The following is a 19,332-nucleotide window of genomic DNA, read 5'->3' on the forward strand; positions in this document are numbered from 1 at the left end:
CTAATCACTGTTGAGAAAAATAACCTTACAACTCAGCTGATATTTCGCTTACCTCATCTTGATTTTTCGTCAACCATTCTTTGGCTGTGTTCAAGGCTATGCAAGCTGCTGGCTCATTTGGAAATCCTAAATGATTATTAAAAAAAAAATACAATCAGCAAGCAGAGAGATGCAAACAAAAATGAATGTATTTGGGACGTACAGTGTAATGAAAAATAATGCACTCTCAGAGTTTACGATCGGAGAAGTCTCCAAGTGTTATGCTGATACAACAAAACAAAGCATGCATAATGCAATTGTTAAATTTGAAATACATCTTATTCTTACAGCCAGGGATGTTTGTCCTACTTTTTTTTTCTTTGCCGTTATCAACCCTTGAAGGATATAAAGTTTAATATGCAATAGCCCATTTTCTCACATTTATTTATTTAGGTCACCTAAGTGAGCTTGAAGAAAGGGAGTGGTGAATCCTGCAGCAGATGTTATGGCCGAAGATATCCATATTTCATGCTGGCAATAGCTAAGCATTTACAGCTGCATTAATTACAGTAAAATTATACCGTCCTAATTCTTCACACTGTCTCCAATGATCTTGTTTAGATAGCTGTGAGAAACAACCTTGTAGGTCAAGGATATCAGATATAAACCTACAACGTTAATGGTGTAGTGGTGGAAAGTTAAGGAGAATGTTAAAGATCTAAAGCACACTCTGATACTTCTGCGGTCTGAATACTGCAATCTGCATTGCCATCTATAAATGTCTACTAAAAACTTCAAGCCTTGTAACTTCCTCCTTCTAAATTGAATGTAAAAGCACCTTCATGAACTTGTCCCACCCAAAGTCAGTTTAGAGGGATACGTGGCTAATGGTGGTGCCATAGAAATCCAAAATAAAAAATAGACAGTACTCCTCCAACACTTTACTATAAAAATAGAGGTTTTAGCTGCATACATTTGCAAATTTACAGTATGTGGAAGCCACACCACCTCATCAAAACCCTATATGAAGTGCAATTCCTAGTTCTAAGTTTTTGTAAACCCATACATTTACCCAATGAGTGAATAATCCGCAGGTAATACACGGAGATGATACAAATCCTTCTACAGAAGTTGTATGCTCACTTTTTTTCTCTACAGCTGTCTAAAACATACAGATCAAAGGCTGTGTCTCAGCTCCAGCAAACGGGGGGCAGAGATCTGACTTCTCACACTGTGCAGCATAGAGCACAGAGCAAAGTGTAATCTAAGACCTAAGTGGAGGGAAAAGACCCTCCCCAATACACAGTCTCATAGGGAAACATGCGCAGATGAGGTCATAAATCACCTTCAGTGTGCTGGTGGAGGGAGGTGTGGCCATCTGCCAGGATTCTGTGGTGTCGACACAAACACCCACACAGGTTGAACTGGATAGACTAGTGTCTTTATTCAACTTTACCAACAATGACCTGTCGGAAGAGGGTTATAACCCCTCTCAATTTTTTTTTCGCCATCTGTGTCCCATTGTGGAGATTTCCCTTCACTTCCTATCCCATAGCCAAGCAGGAAGTCAGAGGAAATCGCTGTAAATTAAGGAAATTCCTTGGGAACCCCTAGGTCACCAGAGCTAGTGTCCCCATTGGAAGAGTTCCCCTCTATTACTTTTCTGTGGACGACCCAAAATATGGGATTTTATTTTACTTTCACTTTTAATGATGATGGTAAACAGGACGAATAGAGAGGTTTAATCACTCTAACGGGGACACAGACAGCAAGAGAAACTGACAGACAGCTGTTCTAATCCATCTCCCCTCTATCCAAAGCTAAACAAATTTTGCCTTTGTGTCATTAGCATGCTTATGGTGGGAGGGCAAGAAACACTAAATAAAAGCAGATTAATCTTCAACTTTAAATTGCCATTATTCTCAACCGTTTTTCCACTTTATAAGAGTCCTTCACACTACAACTGTCCAGACAAGTAAAATGTGTTTCCGTGAACATTAGCATTTTGTCTTGCAGAAGATCATGGAGAAGACTCTAACACCTAAAATGCTGGTGGCATAGAGCACACATTCCAGAATGTATTCAGTCAATCAAGAGACAGATGTAAGAATAATTTACACAATACACTTATCATTCCCAGTTGGAGTTGCCCTTTAACTCGCTCTAAAATTTGCAATGCTTTGCCATCCCGGTTATGAAACGATGAGCAATCACAAATTAAGCGATATATAAATACTTAATGGTTTAGGGCCATTTTCTAGGAAACTACAAATGCAAACACAGTAAGAAAGCCATCTTAAGAGCAATACTATGTATAAATATATTAAGCACAAGCGCAAATGAAACAATATAGCCAGCACAGCATAATATCTAATAACAGCTGCCAGGCCACTATTAACTACCAAATAAAGGCCCATAGCAATGTTTGTTTCCAGGCATTATTACTGAACAGCTGTCATACTAAAAGAAAAAAAATGATTTTGTAACATCAGCAATAGTTAATACAGACATGGGGGTAGATTGCTAGGTAGCTTATGAAGTTAGCAGTTAATTGTGACAATCACAGGACTCCTGGAAGAATAGAGATGTAACATTTAACCATTAGTGTAATAAACTGGCAGCTGTGTATACATTTATAGAGGTGACATGGAATGTCACATGCTTTCTTTCCAGAACTGGAACAGCATGAGACAGTAATAATTAGACTATAATTATCTGCACAAAGCTGTACTATTTTACGCTATTCAATAAAGTGATTATTTTGCTTTAACAATTTGGAAAAAAAAATGTAACCAATCAAAATAAATAAATTGCTAAATCAAATTGTGATTACGTCATCTACAGTGCCTTGAAAAATTATTCATGCCCCTTGAAACCAAAAACGTAAATGTATTGTATTGTGATTTTATGTGATAGACCAACACAAAGTGGCACATTATTGAGAAGTGGAAGGAAAATGAGAAATGATTTTCAAATTTTTTTACAAATAAATATGTGAAAAGAGTGGCGTGCATTTGTATTCAGCCCCCCTGAGTCAATACTTTGTAGAACCACCATTACAACTGCAAGTCTTTTGGGGTATGTCTTTACAAGTTTTGCACATCTAGGAGAGTGACATTTTTGCCCATTCTTCTTTGCAAAATAGCTCAAGCTCTTTCAGATTGGATGGAGAGTGTCTGTGAACAGCAATTTTCAAGTCTTGCCACAGATTCTCAATTGGATTTAGGTCTGGACTTTGACTGGGCCATGCTAACACATGAATATGCTTTGATCTAAACCATTCCATTGTAGCTCTGGCTGTATGTTTAGGGTCGTTATCCTGCTGCAAGGTGAACCTCTGCCTCAGTTTCAAGTCTTTTGCAAACTCTAACAGGTTTTCTTCTAAGATTGCCCTGTATTTGGCTCCATCCATCTTCCCATCAACTCTGACCAGCTTCCCTGTCCCTGCTGAAGAAGAGCATCCCTACAACATGATGCTGCCAACACCATGTTTCACGGTGGGGATGGTGTGTTCAGGATGATGTGTAGTGTTAGTTTTCAGCCACACATAGCATTTTGCTTTTAGGCCAAAAAGTTCATTTTTGGTCTCATCTGACCAGAGCACCTTCTTCCACATATTTGCTGTGTCCCCCACATGGCTTCTTGCAAACTGAAAACAGGATGTTTTATGGCTTTTTTTCAACAATGGCTTTCTTCTTGCCACTCTTCCATAAAGGCCAGATTTGTGGAGTGCTCGATTAATAGTTGTCCTGTGGACAGATTCTCCCATCTGTGCTGTGGATCACTGCAGCTCCTCCAGAGTTACCATGGGCCTCTTGGCTGCTTCTCTGATTAATGCTCTCCTTGCCCAGTCTGTTAGTTTAGGTGGACGGCCATGTCTTGGTAGGTTTGCAGTTGTGCCATACGCTATCCATTTTTGGCTGATGGATTGAACAGTTCTCTATGAGATGTTCAAAGCTTGGGATATGTTTTTATAACCTAACCCTGCTTTAAACATCTCCACAACTTTATCCCTGACCTGTGTGGTGTGTTCTTGTGTGTTGCTGTTTGTTCACTAAGATTCTCTAACAAACCTCTGAGGGCTTCACAGAACAGCTGTATTTATACTGAGATTAAATTACACACAGGTGGACTCTATTTACTAATTAGGTGACTTCTGAAGGCAATTGGTTCCACTAGATTTTAGTTAGGGGTATCAGAGTAAAGAGGGCTAAATAGAAATGCACGCCACTCTTTTCAGATATTTATTTGTTAAAAAATTGGAAACCCTTTTTTTATTTTCCTTCAATTTCACAATTATGAGCCACTTTGTGTTGGTCTATCACATAAAATCCCCAAAAAATACAATTACGTTTTTGTTTGTAACATGACAAAATTTGGAAAATTTCAAGGGGTATAAATACGTTTTCAAGGCACAGGGAGAGAACAAAATAAGGAAAACATGAAAAGGGATTAACTTTAGGGTTACTAAAGAGTGGCGACGAACAACGCAGCTAATGTGAGTCATGTTAGGATGATAGACAATTACCAATATTTATCAGCAGTCAGAGAGATCTGTCAATTATTACATTTATATGTGATTTATTTAAACAAGATGCAACTAAGAGGGTTCAAGAAGGCCTAGCAAATTACAGGTCCAGAACTCTAATTATCAATACCTTTTTTTTTTTTTTTTTTCCCCTAGAATTCCAAAAGAATTTCTGACAAGAAGCAAAAGGAGAAAGCCAAAACACTGGTGAAATAAGGTGTGTAAGAGAATAAAACAAATAGATGCAGGGGGTCTCAAATGAGGGAAGAATGGGGTCCTGGGGGTCGGAGGGTGGATATATTTTTTAATGTGTAAAGGGAACAGTCTCAAATAGACATGTGTATGAGGAAAAAATTTGTTTCATTACGATTCGTTGATCTAGTTATTTAGTTTTGTTAAATTCAGTTGATTTGTTCAATTCGTATTCGGGATTCGTATTCGGAATTCGTTTTATGTCGTTTTCAAATTTTCTTCAAATTTACCGATTTTTTTTTATTTCAAAACGTTCAGATTGATACATTTTGAGTCAGTTGAATCGAAAACTTAAAATTTTTTTTTTTCAATTTGAATGTGGCAAAGTGAACAAACAAAAGAAAAATCTTCATGATTACAATGACTCTTTAAGTCACCTTTGGCTTAACAAAAACAGCATTATTTCAAAATGGTACTCTAATAACACACACAGGGGTTGATTTACTAAATGCAAATATAATGTGCACCTTGCAAAGTGCAATTGCACTCTGCAAGTGCATTTGCTCCAGAGCTTAGTAAATGAGTTAAAGCTTCCCTGTGCAAAGAACACCCAATCATATGCTAGGAAAATTTTAAAGAACAGCAATTTTGCTTGCACGTGATTGGATGGTGGAAGTCAGCAGAGCTTCTGCTCATTTACTAAAGTCTGGAGCAACTGCTCTTTCAGAGTGCAATTGCACTTTGCAAAGTGCAAAGTCTATTTGCCTTTAGTAAATCAACCCCACAGTCTTTGATTTCAGCAATATGTGTACAGTTAGAATTCGTCTGGAGTTCGATGTAAAATTTGAAACAAAAATATTAGGACAAATTTTGTTTCATTATTCGGTTTGGTAAAACTAGTTTATATTGTAATTTGGGTATTCGGATATATCCAAATCTCTGAATAACAAAAAATGTGTTCAAATATTAATTCAGAACGAAATGCACCGCACATGTCTAGAAGAAATAAACTACTTATCCTTCCTGGAAAAACAATGCTTCAAGCCCTCTTTAATGCTGTAAATATAACTAAAGCCTCGTACACACCACTACTCTTTTTTCTGACAGCTTAGATCGGAGCCACTGTACTAAAAATCCAATGTTAGTACAGTGATCTCCCCTGCTGTGATATTGTGCACTGACAGGGGGGCGGAGCGGGGCTCTGCTGCCAAACTCCGAGTCCTACATGAGGTAGTCGGCAAGCCGTTAAAGAATATCTTATAATTCTGCCATAAAGGTGCTTATTTAGACACTTCCAGTTAAAGGGGGGCAACCAGGGGTGGCCTGTCCATTAAGGGTGCATGGGTGCCGCCTCCTCTTTCCATCGCCGCTGCCACCCCCTATTCATGAATGCCAGGCGCATGAATTACAGCGACGGGGTTGTTTTTTGAAGCAACTGGTTAGAGCCAGAGGCTCTAAAAGGCTTTAAAATAGAGTGGGCTCCGGACGCAGAGCATTGCGCTCGGAGCCGCCACTGGTGACAGCTCTCTGACACGGTCTCCCGATCACGCTGTTGTGCTGGTGTTCTGTCACATAACCTTTACTAGTGGCTGAACATGCATTATGCAGGCATGATCCACTATTGTCACTATTAGGAAACACACCCTAAGAAAAATATTTATTTAAACAAAAATGGCAATTGTTTATGATGCACAGTGGTTTGTGAAGCTACATGCTATTCAGTTAGGGATTACATCTACTTTAAATCTTGGAATGGAAGCTGCAGCAATTTTTGGCTATGGTATTTTGTTTAGATGCAGGTTCTCAATGACTGTAAAGCCAGCCATAGGGGGATGGAGGAAGGGACCACAGGTTGCAGGAAAGAAAATTGCTCGATTTCCCCATCAACATAGGCAGTGTTGATGGAGGTATCCCTCCTATGGAGCCATTGTGTTCTCCCGGCAGGGGGGCGGGGAAGCCGTCAACGTCGGGAGAACACAGTGATTACTGCAAGCGGCTATAATAGCCATTAGCAATAATTGCATTTAAAATCACACAGGCTGGTTGTACCCAAGTTGATTGATCGATCAACTTGGGTATATTCAGCCTCCTCATACATGGTTTGAATCTTGGCCTGTCCCTGCTGAGCCGGGTGAGATTCAATCACCTGTGGCCCGTCCAAGTGTGGATAGGTGAGGCAGCATTATAAGCAGTGGTGGCCGTCCCCTCTCTCCAGGCACCCCTATATGACTAATGGATAGATTCACTCATAGCATGAATCTATCCATGGCCACCGCTACCACCCCCTATTCAGGCGTCCTGCCCCTTTCTGGATGTCAGGCGCCTGAATTACAGCAGCAGGGTGTACTTTTTAGGCACCTGATTAGAGCCATAGGCTCTAACGGGCTTCATAAAAGGTGGACTTGTGGCTCAGAGCATTGTGCTACAAGCCCACCCAGGTGTTACAAGAGCAAATGAATATTCGCTACTGTAACACTGATCCTCAATCCGGCCAATCAGATACAGGTCTGAGACCCATTTTCTGATTGGCCAAAAAGAGAAGACTCCCGATTGACCGCCCGTGGAGAGCAGGGGAAGGAGCGAGGAATCGGAAGGCAGAGCCAAGAGGGAGGAAACTGAGGGAGAGCCGCTGCTGCTGAAAGAGAGCCTGAAGCACTGATTACATGGAGTGAGTCAGTGCACCAGACCCGCCGGCCGGGGGACGTCCCCCCAACGGGAGGACGTGGGGTGGTGTTACTGTTTGCTGCCCCCCCAAAGGAAATAACCCCCGGTGGCCGATTATAAGCTACAACAGCGTAAAAAGAGAGTGCATGCATGACTACTTCTACTACTTTATAAAAAGCATCAGCATTATATGTGGCTCTTAGAAATGGTTATTATTGTAGTTTGATCAACACTAGCACTGCTAAATTGACATTACCAGTCTGGTCAATATAACGCATCTAATATTTTTAAAACTAAATTTTGCTAAAAATATGAAAATTATAATATGGTTATATTGATATATTGCATTAAAAAGGTGCATATTGTCTTAAAGTTTGTAAATATTTGGGGAATTCCAGGGTATTTTGGTTTTATTACTTATATTAAAAGTATACTCAGAGGGACATTTTATGTTTAATTAAAGATATGAACAACAAGTAGTATTTAATTTGATGCTTCAGAGAACTTTGAGTTGAAGATAAATAGGCTTAATAAGTCCCAAGATGCCCATAAAGTTATTTTTGGCAAAATGTTACAATCTGCAACAAACCTAAAGACATTAATTCCCAAAATTGCAAGAAGACAGGAAATAAATTGGAAATCATTTCATTCTCTTCACTTGGAATGTTAAAGAAAAAAAAATGTGTTTTTTTTTTTTTTTATTTTAAAAATTCTGTTCTTATTTAATTTGATTTAGAACAAGATGCTGGCAAAATCTTGTTTGTAGCCCCCTAACCTAGAAAAACTTTATTATCAGGCAAACAAAATAATTTATATTATTTAAGGATTTCTTGTTATGTATTGTATAAGGCCAGAAAACAAGAAAAGAAAACATAGTTTTAATTAAATGATAATTCTTTGTGAACTGAAAGCAATTTTGGGACAATAGATAAATGCCTGTACTTTACATTGCAGGGTGTTTAACTAAGTAATTTCAAAAGATTTTCAATTTGTTGGCATAAAAAGCGAACTAAGGTTTTAAGTTTTTTTTTTTAATAGCATTCTTTCTGGGAACTTTTTTAAAATTGTTATTTTCTGTTATTATGTTGTAATTAGTAATCAAATTGAGCATATTTTTTACTTTATTTTGTATAAATCTTTTAATTTTCTTTTTTTTTTTTTGTTTTCTAATGGTTGTTTTTTTTGTTTTGTTTTTTTCTTTTAGAAAAATTTGTTGGATCCACATTTTAAAAATTTCTCATGATATCATTATCTAACATCTTTTCAAAAAATAAAAAGATCTTGGAAAAAAAGATGCCTTTCAAAAAGTAGCCCCGTTTGCTATTCCTTCCCCCCTATAAAAAATACCATGCCTCTCCTCTAAACTTCTATTTCAGTTGTGACTGAACTTATTGGTGGTTGATTTATGAAAGTCAAGTAGCTTATTCACATGCACAGAAATGTTTTCTTAGCTCAGCGAATGAAGTGAACCTTTGCTGACCAATCATGTGCAAGCAAATACTGTGTGTGTGTATATATATATATATATATATATATATATATATATATATATATATATATATATATATATATATATATCTATATTAAAATATATATATATATATTTTTTTGTTTTGTTTTTCCATGCACATATTCAGGTAATCTTTCAAAGTGAATTTTTACCACATGCACTAAGCTAATGGGAAAATTACCTTGCAAAGTGAAGAACCAATTTGCGTTAAAATAATACTTTTTTCATTTTGGATAGAGCAAGGGAGGGTTATAACACTTGTCAGATTTTTTTTTTTTCACCGTCTATGTCCCATTGTGGAGATTTCCCTTCACTTTCTGTCCCACAGTGAGAGGAAATCCCTGCAAATCAGGAGAATTCCTTGGTGACCCCCAGGTCACCAGAACTATTGTCCCCATTGGAAGATTTCCCATCTATTACTTTCCTGGGGACAACCCAAAATCTAGGATTTTCTTTTATTTTCACTATTAATGATAATGTGGGGTTGTACCCATACTTGGGGGTACCATTTTTTTCACAGAAACATTACACCATTGAGAGTCCAGAAAAGTGTATATACAGTATCTAATAAAAGTGAGTACACCCTTCACATTTTTGTAAATATTTTATTATATCTTTTCATGTGACAACACTGAAGAAATTACAATTTGCTACAATGTAAAGTAGTGAGTGTACAGCTTCTATAACAGTGTAAATTTGCTGTCCCCTCAAAATAACTCAACACATAGCCATTAATATCTAAACCGCTGGCAACTAAAAGTGAGTACACCCCTAAATGAAAATGTCCAAATTGAGCCCAAAGTGCCAATAGTTTGCGTGGCCACCATTATCTTCCAGCACTGCCTTAACCCTCGGAGGATGCCCCACAGATGCTCAATAGGGTTTAGGTCTGGAGACATGCTTGGCCAGTCCATCGCCTTTTCCCTCAGCTTCTTTAGCAAGGCAGTGGCCATCTTGGAGGTGTGTTTGGGGTCATTATCATGTTGGAATACTGCCCTGTGGCCCAGTCTCTGAAGGGAGGGGATCATGCTCTGCTTCAGTATGTCACAGTACATGTTGGCATTCATGGTTCCCTCAATGAACTGTAGCTCCGCAGTGCCTGAATTACTCATGCAGCCCCAGACCATGACACTTGTCTTTGTACTCACCACCTGGTTGCCGCCACACACACTTGACACCATCTGAACCAAATAAGTTTACAGGAAATGGTTCCTGTAATCCATGTCCTTGGTCTGCTTGTCTTCAGCAAACTGTTTGCAGGCTTTCTTGTGCATCATCTTTAGAAAAGGCTTCCTTCTGGGACGACATGCAGACTAATTTGATGCAGTGTACGATATATGGTTTGAGCACTGACCTCTAGAACCTCTGCAGCAATGCTGGCAGCACTTATATGTCTATTCCCCAAAGACAACCTCTGGATATGACGCTGAGCATGTGCACTCAACTTCTTTGGCCAACCATGGTGAGGCCTGTTCTGAGTGGAACCTGTCCTGTTAAACCGCTGTATGGTCTTGGCCACTGTTCTATAGCTCAGTTTCAGGGTCTTGGTAATCTTCTTATAGCCTAGGCCATCTTTATGTAGAAAAATTCTTTTTTTCAGATCATCAGAGAGTTCTTTGCCATGAGATGTCATGTTGAACTTCCAGTGACCAGTATGAGAGAGTGAGAGAGATAACACCAAATTTAACACACCTGCTCCCCATTCACACTTGAGACCTTGTAACACTAAGGAGTCAAATGACACCGGGAAGGGAAAATGGCTATTTGGGCCCAATGTGGACATTTTCACTCAGAGGTGTACTCACTTTTGTTGCCAGTGGTTTAGACATTAATGGCTGTGTGTTGCGTTATTTTGAAGGGAACAGCAAAATTAAACTGTTATACAAGCTGTACACTCACTACTTTACATTGTAGCAAAGTGTCATTTCTTCAGTGTTGTTACATGAAAAGATATAATAAAATATTTACCAAAATGTGAGGGGTGTACTCACTATATATATATATATATATATATATATATATATATATATATATATATATATATACAGTATATTTTGTTTGTGTGTGTGTGTGTTACCACTAGGAAGGAGCTGCAGATTTCAGCTTTCAGAAGTTTAGCATAAGTACACTAATGAAGAGCAATTCTTGAGTAATTGCTACAGGACACTTCACGTCCTCTGATTAAATAATGGTCTACTAAATGCCCTCATATATACAGCAAATTTGTGCAGTGAGATCAGTAGGGTGGCTGAATGAATTAGGAGGAGACATCCTTGAGACTTATTGAACTCCACTTTGTTACAAAGTACAAATAACATTTTCAGTTTTTCGATTCTCCAATTCTAGCAATAGTCTACCTTCTTTTTTTGTCTTTTAATTTGAGAAAGACATTTAGTGATACTAGGAAGAGAAGTTTGAAGTCAAATGACAATTTCTGCCATGGTGGGCCATTACTCTTTATTGTAACTTGTGAAAGGCCTCAGAGCCCCTGCTCCTTGAATTTGTTCAAGAATAAGATTCGCATGCATGCATGCATTTCTTGAGGTGCATGAGGATTATGTTTTATAACCCTCCCAATAGTGTTTAGACTTACACAAGAAAGAGATTAGCTCTAAATTCATTATCTTATCAATATATGTTAATGCTTAACAAATAAAGTATATATGTACGTGGGGGTAGCTCATTTCACATGCAGTTTCTGCTTCTTGCTTTGCAATGCTATACAATGATTGTTCTGTACCCCTTACAATGCAAGCCTATCATCGTGCAAAGGACATTTTTCTTTTTTTGCTAACACATGCTCGGATGGTTGTAGTGAACATGGCTTGAACTTATTTAATCAGCTCAGTGAGCATTTCTCTTTGCTAAGTAAATAGCCTCTTTCGTAAATTAACCTCATCAAGTCATCTGACTTCTTGGAAACAATGCACTCCCTGTCGGCTGATCTCAAAAGTTTTTACACAGATGTAGAGTCATTGGAGTAGCTAACCTACCCTTCCTCTAGTAGCTAATCTACAAATCTATATCTCAATAACACAAATGTGAAAGAGCAAGCATGTAAAAACATAACGGCACAGAATTATTTTAATCCACTCTATTAAAAAAATCCAGACCATTTTCAAAACTTTGGTACTCCTTGGTAGTGCCAAAGCTTGCCTGTTCAGCTTCATGTTTACCAAACAATTCTACTGATCAATGAGGCAGCCCATCATTGTGAAGTGGCCACAATATTGTGTAGGAGAGGGCGAGCTGCAACAATATCTGAAAGTGGCAGTTTGCTGACCACATTTTTTTTTTTTCAAGAAAGATTTGTTTTAAGATAAACACTACAATGATAACTCAAAAGATTTGCTAATTGAAAACACACTATATGTCCCTTTTACAATTAGCTGGGCTTTAAAATGCATTACATACAGTAGTTACAAGTCCAACTAGTTACAAGTTCAACTAGTTCAACCAAAAAAATAAAAAGTACAAATCACATATACACAATCCTATACCCAAAGCTGATCCAGAGGAAGTAAAAAACCCTGCAAAGCATGATCCAATTTGTTCCAGAAGGGAAAAAATTCCTTCCTGATCCCCCGGGAGGCAATCAGATTTTCCCTGGATCAACTTTACCTATAAATGTCAGTACCCAGTTATATTATGTTGGTTTAGGAAAGAATCCAGGCCTTTTTTTAAGCAATCTACTGAGCTGGCCAGAACCACCTCTGGAGGGAGTCTATTCCACATTGCAGCTTCCCTGACAGTTTTCCAGAGCGTGGCTCGGGGTTAAATTTCAGCACCATTAGCGGTAACCCCGAGCCACGCTCGGGATTACATTGCAGGATCCTGGTGCAGTGTTACTTACCTTGTCCCCAGGATCCTGCGATGTCCCCCGCTGTGTCTGCGGGCTCTGTCCTCCTCCGAAGCCTCTCTGTGCCGGGTTCCGTTCCCTGCGAGCGTCGCGACGCAGGGGGGCGGAGCCTGGCAGCAAATTTTTAAAAAAATAAAAATCATAACACATACAGTACTGTAATCTACAGATTACAGTACTGTATGCAATTATTTCACATCCCTTTTGTCTCCAGTGCTTTGTCCAATGCCCTGCATGCAGTTTTATATTATATATACTGTTCTTTCTGCCTGGAAACTTGAGATTGTCCATAGCAACCAAAAAGTGTTGGTTGGTATGTTATATTATAATTTATGTTTTTGTGTTTCAAACTTCATCATACCCGGGATATCTACTAGGCTCTTCTTGCACAGATTTAAGTATTATTGTTAAGAATTACAGGCCTACAATATATAAATGCCAAATTTCCATGCAAAATAATTGTACCGCTTTCAGCACCTAAAATCCGAAATAATCATACCGCCAGGGAGGTTAACAGCTCTTACTGTGAAGAAATTTTTCCTTATTTGGAGATTAAATCCTTTTTCCTCTAGATGTAAAGAGTGCCCCCTTGTCCTCCGTGATGACCTTAAAGTGAATAACTCAACACCAAGTTCACTATATGGACCCCTTATGTATTTATACATTGTCAGCTGTAGTCAGAGAACATGACTCCCAACTGTCTCCAATTAGAAGGGACTCTCTCTTTTGGAACCAAATCCATTTTTGCTAATTTGTTGCCTCACTTTCTGACCTGATGTAAATGATTGCATTTGTTATTTTAACAATCCAAAAGAGTAATGTGTAACAAAAAGGAAAGAAAAACATTTTGGGTTTAACCAATGATTTTTGGCATATTATTTCTTCTTGGTCTACAGAACTGGGTCATGTCCTTTGCCTACATACTTTTTGCTTAAACACGTCCCTATTCCTTTCTTCAGAAAGTAGAGAGGTATGAGAGAATATTGTCAGCATAAGTATTGTACTTTGTTAGACATCAAGGTAAGAGTTTATGTTTAAAGGAGGCCCTTTAGGCTACGTTTCCACTATTGCGATCCCAAAGTTGCACGAGTGTGACTTTTGATGCGACTTTGAGTGTAGCTTTGATCCAACTTTACAGTCTCTGGATCAAAGTTGCATCAAAGTAGTGCAGGAACCTTTTCAAAGTCACTGCAACTTTAAGGCTAGGTTCACACTAGTGCAAATTGGATGCGTATTTCCAGCACCAATTCGCACAGCAGGAGATTGTGACCAGCTCTCTATAGAAGAAGCGATCTAAGAGCGAACTAAGTTATCCCAAAAGCTTGCATCATTAATATTAATTAAGTTAGCCAATAAAGGGTATCACCTAAACTCCAAGCTGTCAGCATAAATACAAATTTCATAGTCCAAAAGTAACCATTATCAGACTGGTATTCTATAAATGCAAGTCCACATGGATGCAAGACCACTGGGAATAAGTAATAGGGGAGTATAAAAACCAAAAGAGGGGAGGCACATAAATCTGTGATCAGGGGGAAACTCATGCAATTGTCAGCTAAACTTAAAGCAGAACATAGAGCAGATACGGTTAAATTGACGGCAGAATTTCAATTACTCGCAAAAGCCCACAAACTCAATCCCACCCCGAATTCATTGGCTAACCTGGACAAAGCTTGGGCTCTTCTCAATTTGTCCTTAACTACAGCTGCTGAAAAGCACCTCAGATGGACGGGGGCGCGTTTCTACTCCCAGAAAGACAGGATAGGTTCGAAACTGGCGGTTAAACTTAGCCCTAAACCTCGCCAACTAGCATTGCCCAAAATCAAGTTGCATTCGGGAGATCTAACTCAGCACCCTACAAAAATTATGGAGGAATTCCATCGGTTCTATTCGGAACTCTACAAACCTCAAGGTCCCTCATTAGGACAGCCACAAAGCAGTTTTCTTGATTCATTAAGTTTACCTGCAGTGACTAAAGAACATACTGTAAGGACCTGTTGGACAGCCCGTTCTCACCACCAGAGGCCCTCGATACGATCAAAACTTTGAAAGTTGGTTCCTCTTCTGGTCCGGACGGGTTCTCAACTGGGTATTATAAAAAATTTGGTACTACCTTGGCACCTCATCTCTCTAAGTTTTTTAACTTTCTCCGAAAAGGCTCCCCTTTGGGGACAGATTTAAACACAGCATATATTTCGGTAATTCCCAAACCGGGGAAAGACACGAGCGAAGTAGGGAATCACCGGCCTATCTCGCTAATTAACAACGACATCAAGATTATGACCAAGATTTTAGCAAATAGACTAGTGAGCTTTATCCCTTCTTACATTCACGGAGATCAGGTGGGTTTTATTCCGGGGAGGCAGGGACCCGATCAGATTAGACGGTCCATAGATGTGCTCTCTCTCCTTAAATCACAATGGGATGGGGGTCCTCCACAAACAGGCTTCCTATTGTCGATTGACCTTCACAAAGCTTTTGACACCATAGATTGGGGATACCTGTCAGAGATTCTGAGAAGATGGGGCTTTGGCCCTCACTTCATGAACCTAATCCACTCCATGTACTCTAAACCTTCTGCTCAGGTGAGACTAATGGGCAGATACTCAGCATCATTTCCCACTGGTAGGGGGACCAGACAGTGGTGTCCTCTTTCCCCCCTCCTCTTCGCCATAGCTATTGAAACCTTAGCTATAGCTATTAGAATAAATCCCGATATTAAGGGGGGTGACCTGCGGTGACAAGGAACACAAATGCGCCCTATATGCGGATGACCTCTTGCTTTACATAACGTCTCCTTTAATTTCTACGCCAGTCATATTTGGGGTTTTGAACTCATTCAGTAGACTATCAGGCTTGAAGGTCAACATGTCCAATTCCACGGCCTTAAATGTCACAGTCCCCCCCTAACTACTATCACAGCTCACTCATAACTTCGCGTTTTCCTGGGCTTCTAAGGCCATCCCCTACTTGGGAATATACCTGACCCCGGATATCAAAGACCTATTTAAAGCCAACTACCCCCCAATGATCACCAAATGTAGAGGGGATCTTCAACATTGGTCGAGATGTGGTCTATCCTGGTTGGGAAGGGTGCATGCCGTAAAGATGACTCTCTTACCTCGCCTCTTATATTTATTCCGATCGCTACCAATCCCGCTCCCGAAGAGCTTTTTGGGGAAATTCCAATCAGAGATAATTTGCTTTGTCTGGGGAAAAAAGGGGTATAGATATCCGTCCAAAATACTTCTCCGCCTTAAGTCCCAAGGTGGCTTGGGCCTGCCGGACCTCTGGGGTTACTACCAAGCGACACAATTATCACAAATCTCGATGATCTTTTCTAAAGGCCCGAAGCCGGAATGGCTCTCTATGGAAAGGTGGGAAACACCCCTCAATACCATTGACTTCCTCCTATGTTGTGACTCCAAACAAAGACCGGCTATACTGGCCCCTACCCTTTCACACTCTATCTCTTTAAGCACCAAACTATTCACATATACCTCTATCATATCCCCCCTAAAACCCATGTCCCACATCTTCCACAACCATAAATTTCCCCCGGGACTAAATTTACAGGCTTTCCAATGGTGGACGGATAAAGGTCTCTACCGGATAGGTCACTTCCTCTCCCAAACTGGCCCTCTTACCTTAACCTACTGCAAACGTAAGTTAGACATGCCCAATTCGGAACAGTTTAGATTCACACAAATCTCACACTTTCTAAACGCTATTTGGATCTCCAAACCGGATCCCCCCTCAATTACCCCCTACGAGCATTGGTGCTCTAACACTTCAGATCAAAAGGGATGAATTTCACTAATATACACCGCATTACAGACGAATCTGGGCAAGCCGGGCAACGCGAAGGCCTGGGAGGAGGACATGGGCGGAACGTGGCTGACAACAGAATGGTTCTGGGCCTGGACACGCTCCTTCAGAGGTATTTGTAACATATCCCTTATTGAGGCTAACGTAAAGGTTTTGTCCAGGTGGTACTATGTCCCCTCTAGACTAGCTTTGATCTACCCTGGGACCTCACCTCTTTGTTTTAGGGGCTGTGAGCTAGTTGGTTCTATGCTACACACCTGGTGGACTTGTCCCCGCATTAGAACCTTTTGGCGCAAAATCTTCCACACAATTAGCAAATTAGTAAAGGTTTCAGTAGGCCCCAGCCCCAACATTGCCTTGTTTAACCAAGCTATCCCCGATATACCTAAACATCTACAGGCTCTCTCTTTTTTTGTCCTTTTGGGGGCAAAAATTACTATAGCTAGGGCCTGGAAGAAAACCACGGTATCTTTCCAGTGTTGCAAACGAAAGGTGTCTTGGATCATGTCCCAGGAACAAATAGTTGCTAAGCTGAATGATAAAATGGAGAAATTTTATGCTGTATGGGAGCCTTGGGCCATGTTCTGTAATATCACTCTCATTCCGGGGATGGAGCCTAGTCCTGGACCTGCTCCTGCAAATCAAGCTAATCAACTCCCTACCCTTCTTCTCCTCTATCCTCCCTTTTCCCATGTTTTCTATCCCTATTCTCTGGATCTTCTTAGCCTCTTGTTTTTTTTTTTTTTTTTTGAAGTACTAAGATATTTTATCCCTTTGGGCGGGGGAAATCTTGGAGAAGGTTGGATGAGACGTCGGAGGGACCCCTTCACAGCTCGATAAATTGAATCTTCGCCTACATATTGGTCAAGACATGGAGGGCTCCGCCTTTATAGCCTTCCCTCTTAGACCTTATAATCCTGGGGGTGGCAATGTTTGCTGGGGAGATGCTTATCACACCTACAGGAAGATCCCATTGGGGTAGTGTGTGAGGGCCCCCAGGGCATCCTGGCGCTCACCCAGCAGGAACACATACTTAACCATGGTATCCTACTCCAGCGGTGTTGGGCTCCCTCCGACTGCTCTGACCTGAATATACTGATTTATTACTCTGGGCCTATCCTCATTCCCCTGGAGTACTCTACCATTTACCCCGGAAGCTATCATAGCTTATCACTACCCTCATACAGCCCTTATAAGCCAGCTAGCTCGCATACATAGTGGTTTGACTCTGATTGATTACCCTCTCTCAACCCCATTCACCCAAGGCAAAAGTCACTGAGAGGTTCTGATACAGTGAGGGTGGCACACTACATGGCTGGAAGGGTTTAAAGGATGTTTTTCAGTATTTGGTAGCAATTATGATACGATTTTCTTTCACTCTGTCCTTATTCTGATCCCGTACAGTACTTCTTCTCTCCTCTTTTACCTCAAAACAGTCTTGTTATTTAGTATCCAGACAGCTGTAAAGATCTAGTAAGCAATTGCATGTATCTGTCTCAGGACTTTATTGTATTCTGTTTATATGCAACTTTATGTTATATGTGAAATTTCTCAATAAAATTGCTTTAAAATTGAAAAATAAATTCAATCTGGAAATATCAAAAAAAAAAAACCCCAAAAGAGGGAAACTAAAACTATAGAGGATTTGTGTAGGTCATGATGCAACCCTAAAGCCTGGCCCTGGCCTAGTCCTAAACATGTTTCCAGTCATTCCTGCCATTAAAAGGTTAGCCAAAATATCATAACTGCAACAGATAAACATTTGTGAGTGTAACTCAGATAAATGTATTCAACTGCAGCTGTAAGAAATAGTGCAGCATATCTAGCATTGTATATTATACAGGTTATACCATTTCGCTGTCATGAAATACCGCACCAGAACATGTGTTGGATATTACTTTTGGCAACACATCACACCACTTTCCGCAGATCAGAACCTAAAGCATTTCCCAGAATTAAACAAATGTTTAAAGATAAAATTCTTTGCTGATACTCCAGGAATCTTCCTGACAAAAAGATTTGGCTTAAAACCCCAACACTCATCATCCCAGCCAAATACTATATAAATTAAACAAGAGATACAGGTGAAATAAACAATGCATTCATTTCTCTATTCAAAGTGTATTTCTTTCATTAAAAAGGTGTTTTGCAACAGGAAATGTAACATAGTTTTAAAGTATTATCGGCTGTAACAGACATATGGTAAAGGCATTGCAGGACACTTTAGTTTATACTAAATGGGTTTTCCACATTAAAAAATATTTTTATTTTTCATAAGAACTTAAAATTAGGGTATTGTATGATCCACCTTTAAGCCGGCCATACATGGATCAAAATGCATCCAGTTCAGCAGGGACCAGCCAAAATTCAATCCATGTATGGGCAAGCTGGTTGTAAACAAGTTGATCTATCGATCGTCTTGTGTGCAACCAGCCAGTCAGGTTTTTCCTGGGGCTTGTGGAACCCAGCTTACCTTGGAGAGCACTGGAAGCTCCTTGTCCAGCTCCCCCAGCCCCTCCTATGTATAAGTCACCACGTGTCTATTAGGGGCACAGGGTGACCTAGAACCCCAGTCTGATCTGTACTAATCTGACTCACTGTACAACCACACTGGAATTATATTATATATATATATATATATACACATATATATTATATATATAAATATATATTGTATATTGTCTCATACTGTTGGGGACCATTGTTCTATTGTGTCTGTCTGCCTTGGGTATTATGGGATGTGTACGTGTATTTGCTGTGAGGAGGGAGGGG

The 19,332-nt window shown here is 39.8% G+C and overlaps 1 protein-coding gene across 6 annotated transcripts in view; it reads right to left on the minus strand.

Moving 5' to 3' along the window:
- Positions 1-19,332, minus strand: part of MACROD2 (mono-ADP ribosylhydrolase 2) — a 3,509,413-nt gene that overhangs the window by 694,935 nt on the left and 2,795,146 nt on the right. For all 6 annotated transcript variants that reach the window (XM_073628250.1, XM_073628248.1, XM_073628249.1 and 3 more), the window contains exon 8: positions 53-126. In XM_073628250.1, coding sequence (XP_073484351.1) covers positions 53-126 — 74 coding nt within the window. The remainder of the gene's footprint in view (positions 1-52; positions 127-19,332) is intronic.

Source organism: Aquarana catesbeiana, linkage group LG04, assembly GCF_042186555.1.
Source record: "Aquarana catesbeiana isolate 2022-GZ linkage group LG04, ASM4218655v1, whole genome shotgun sequence".
Lineage (NCBI taxonomy): Eukaryota > Metazoa > Chordata > Amphibia > Anura > Ranidae > Aquarana > Aquarana catesbeiana.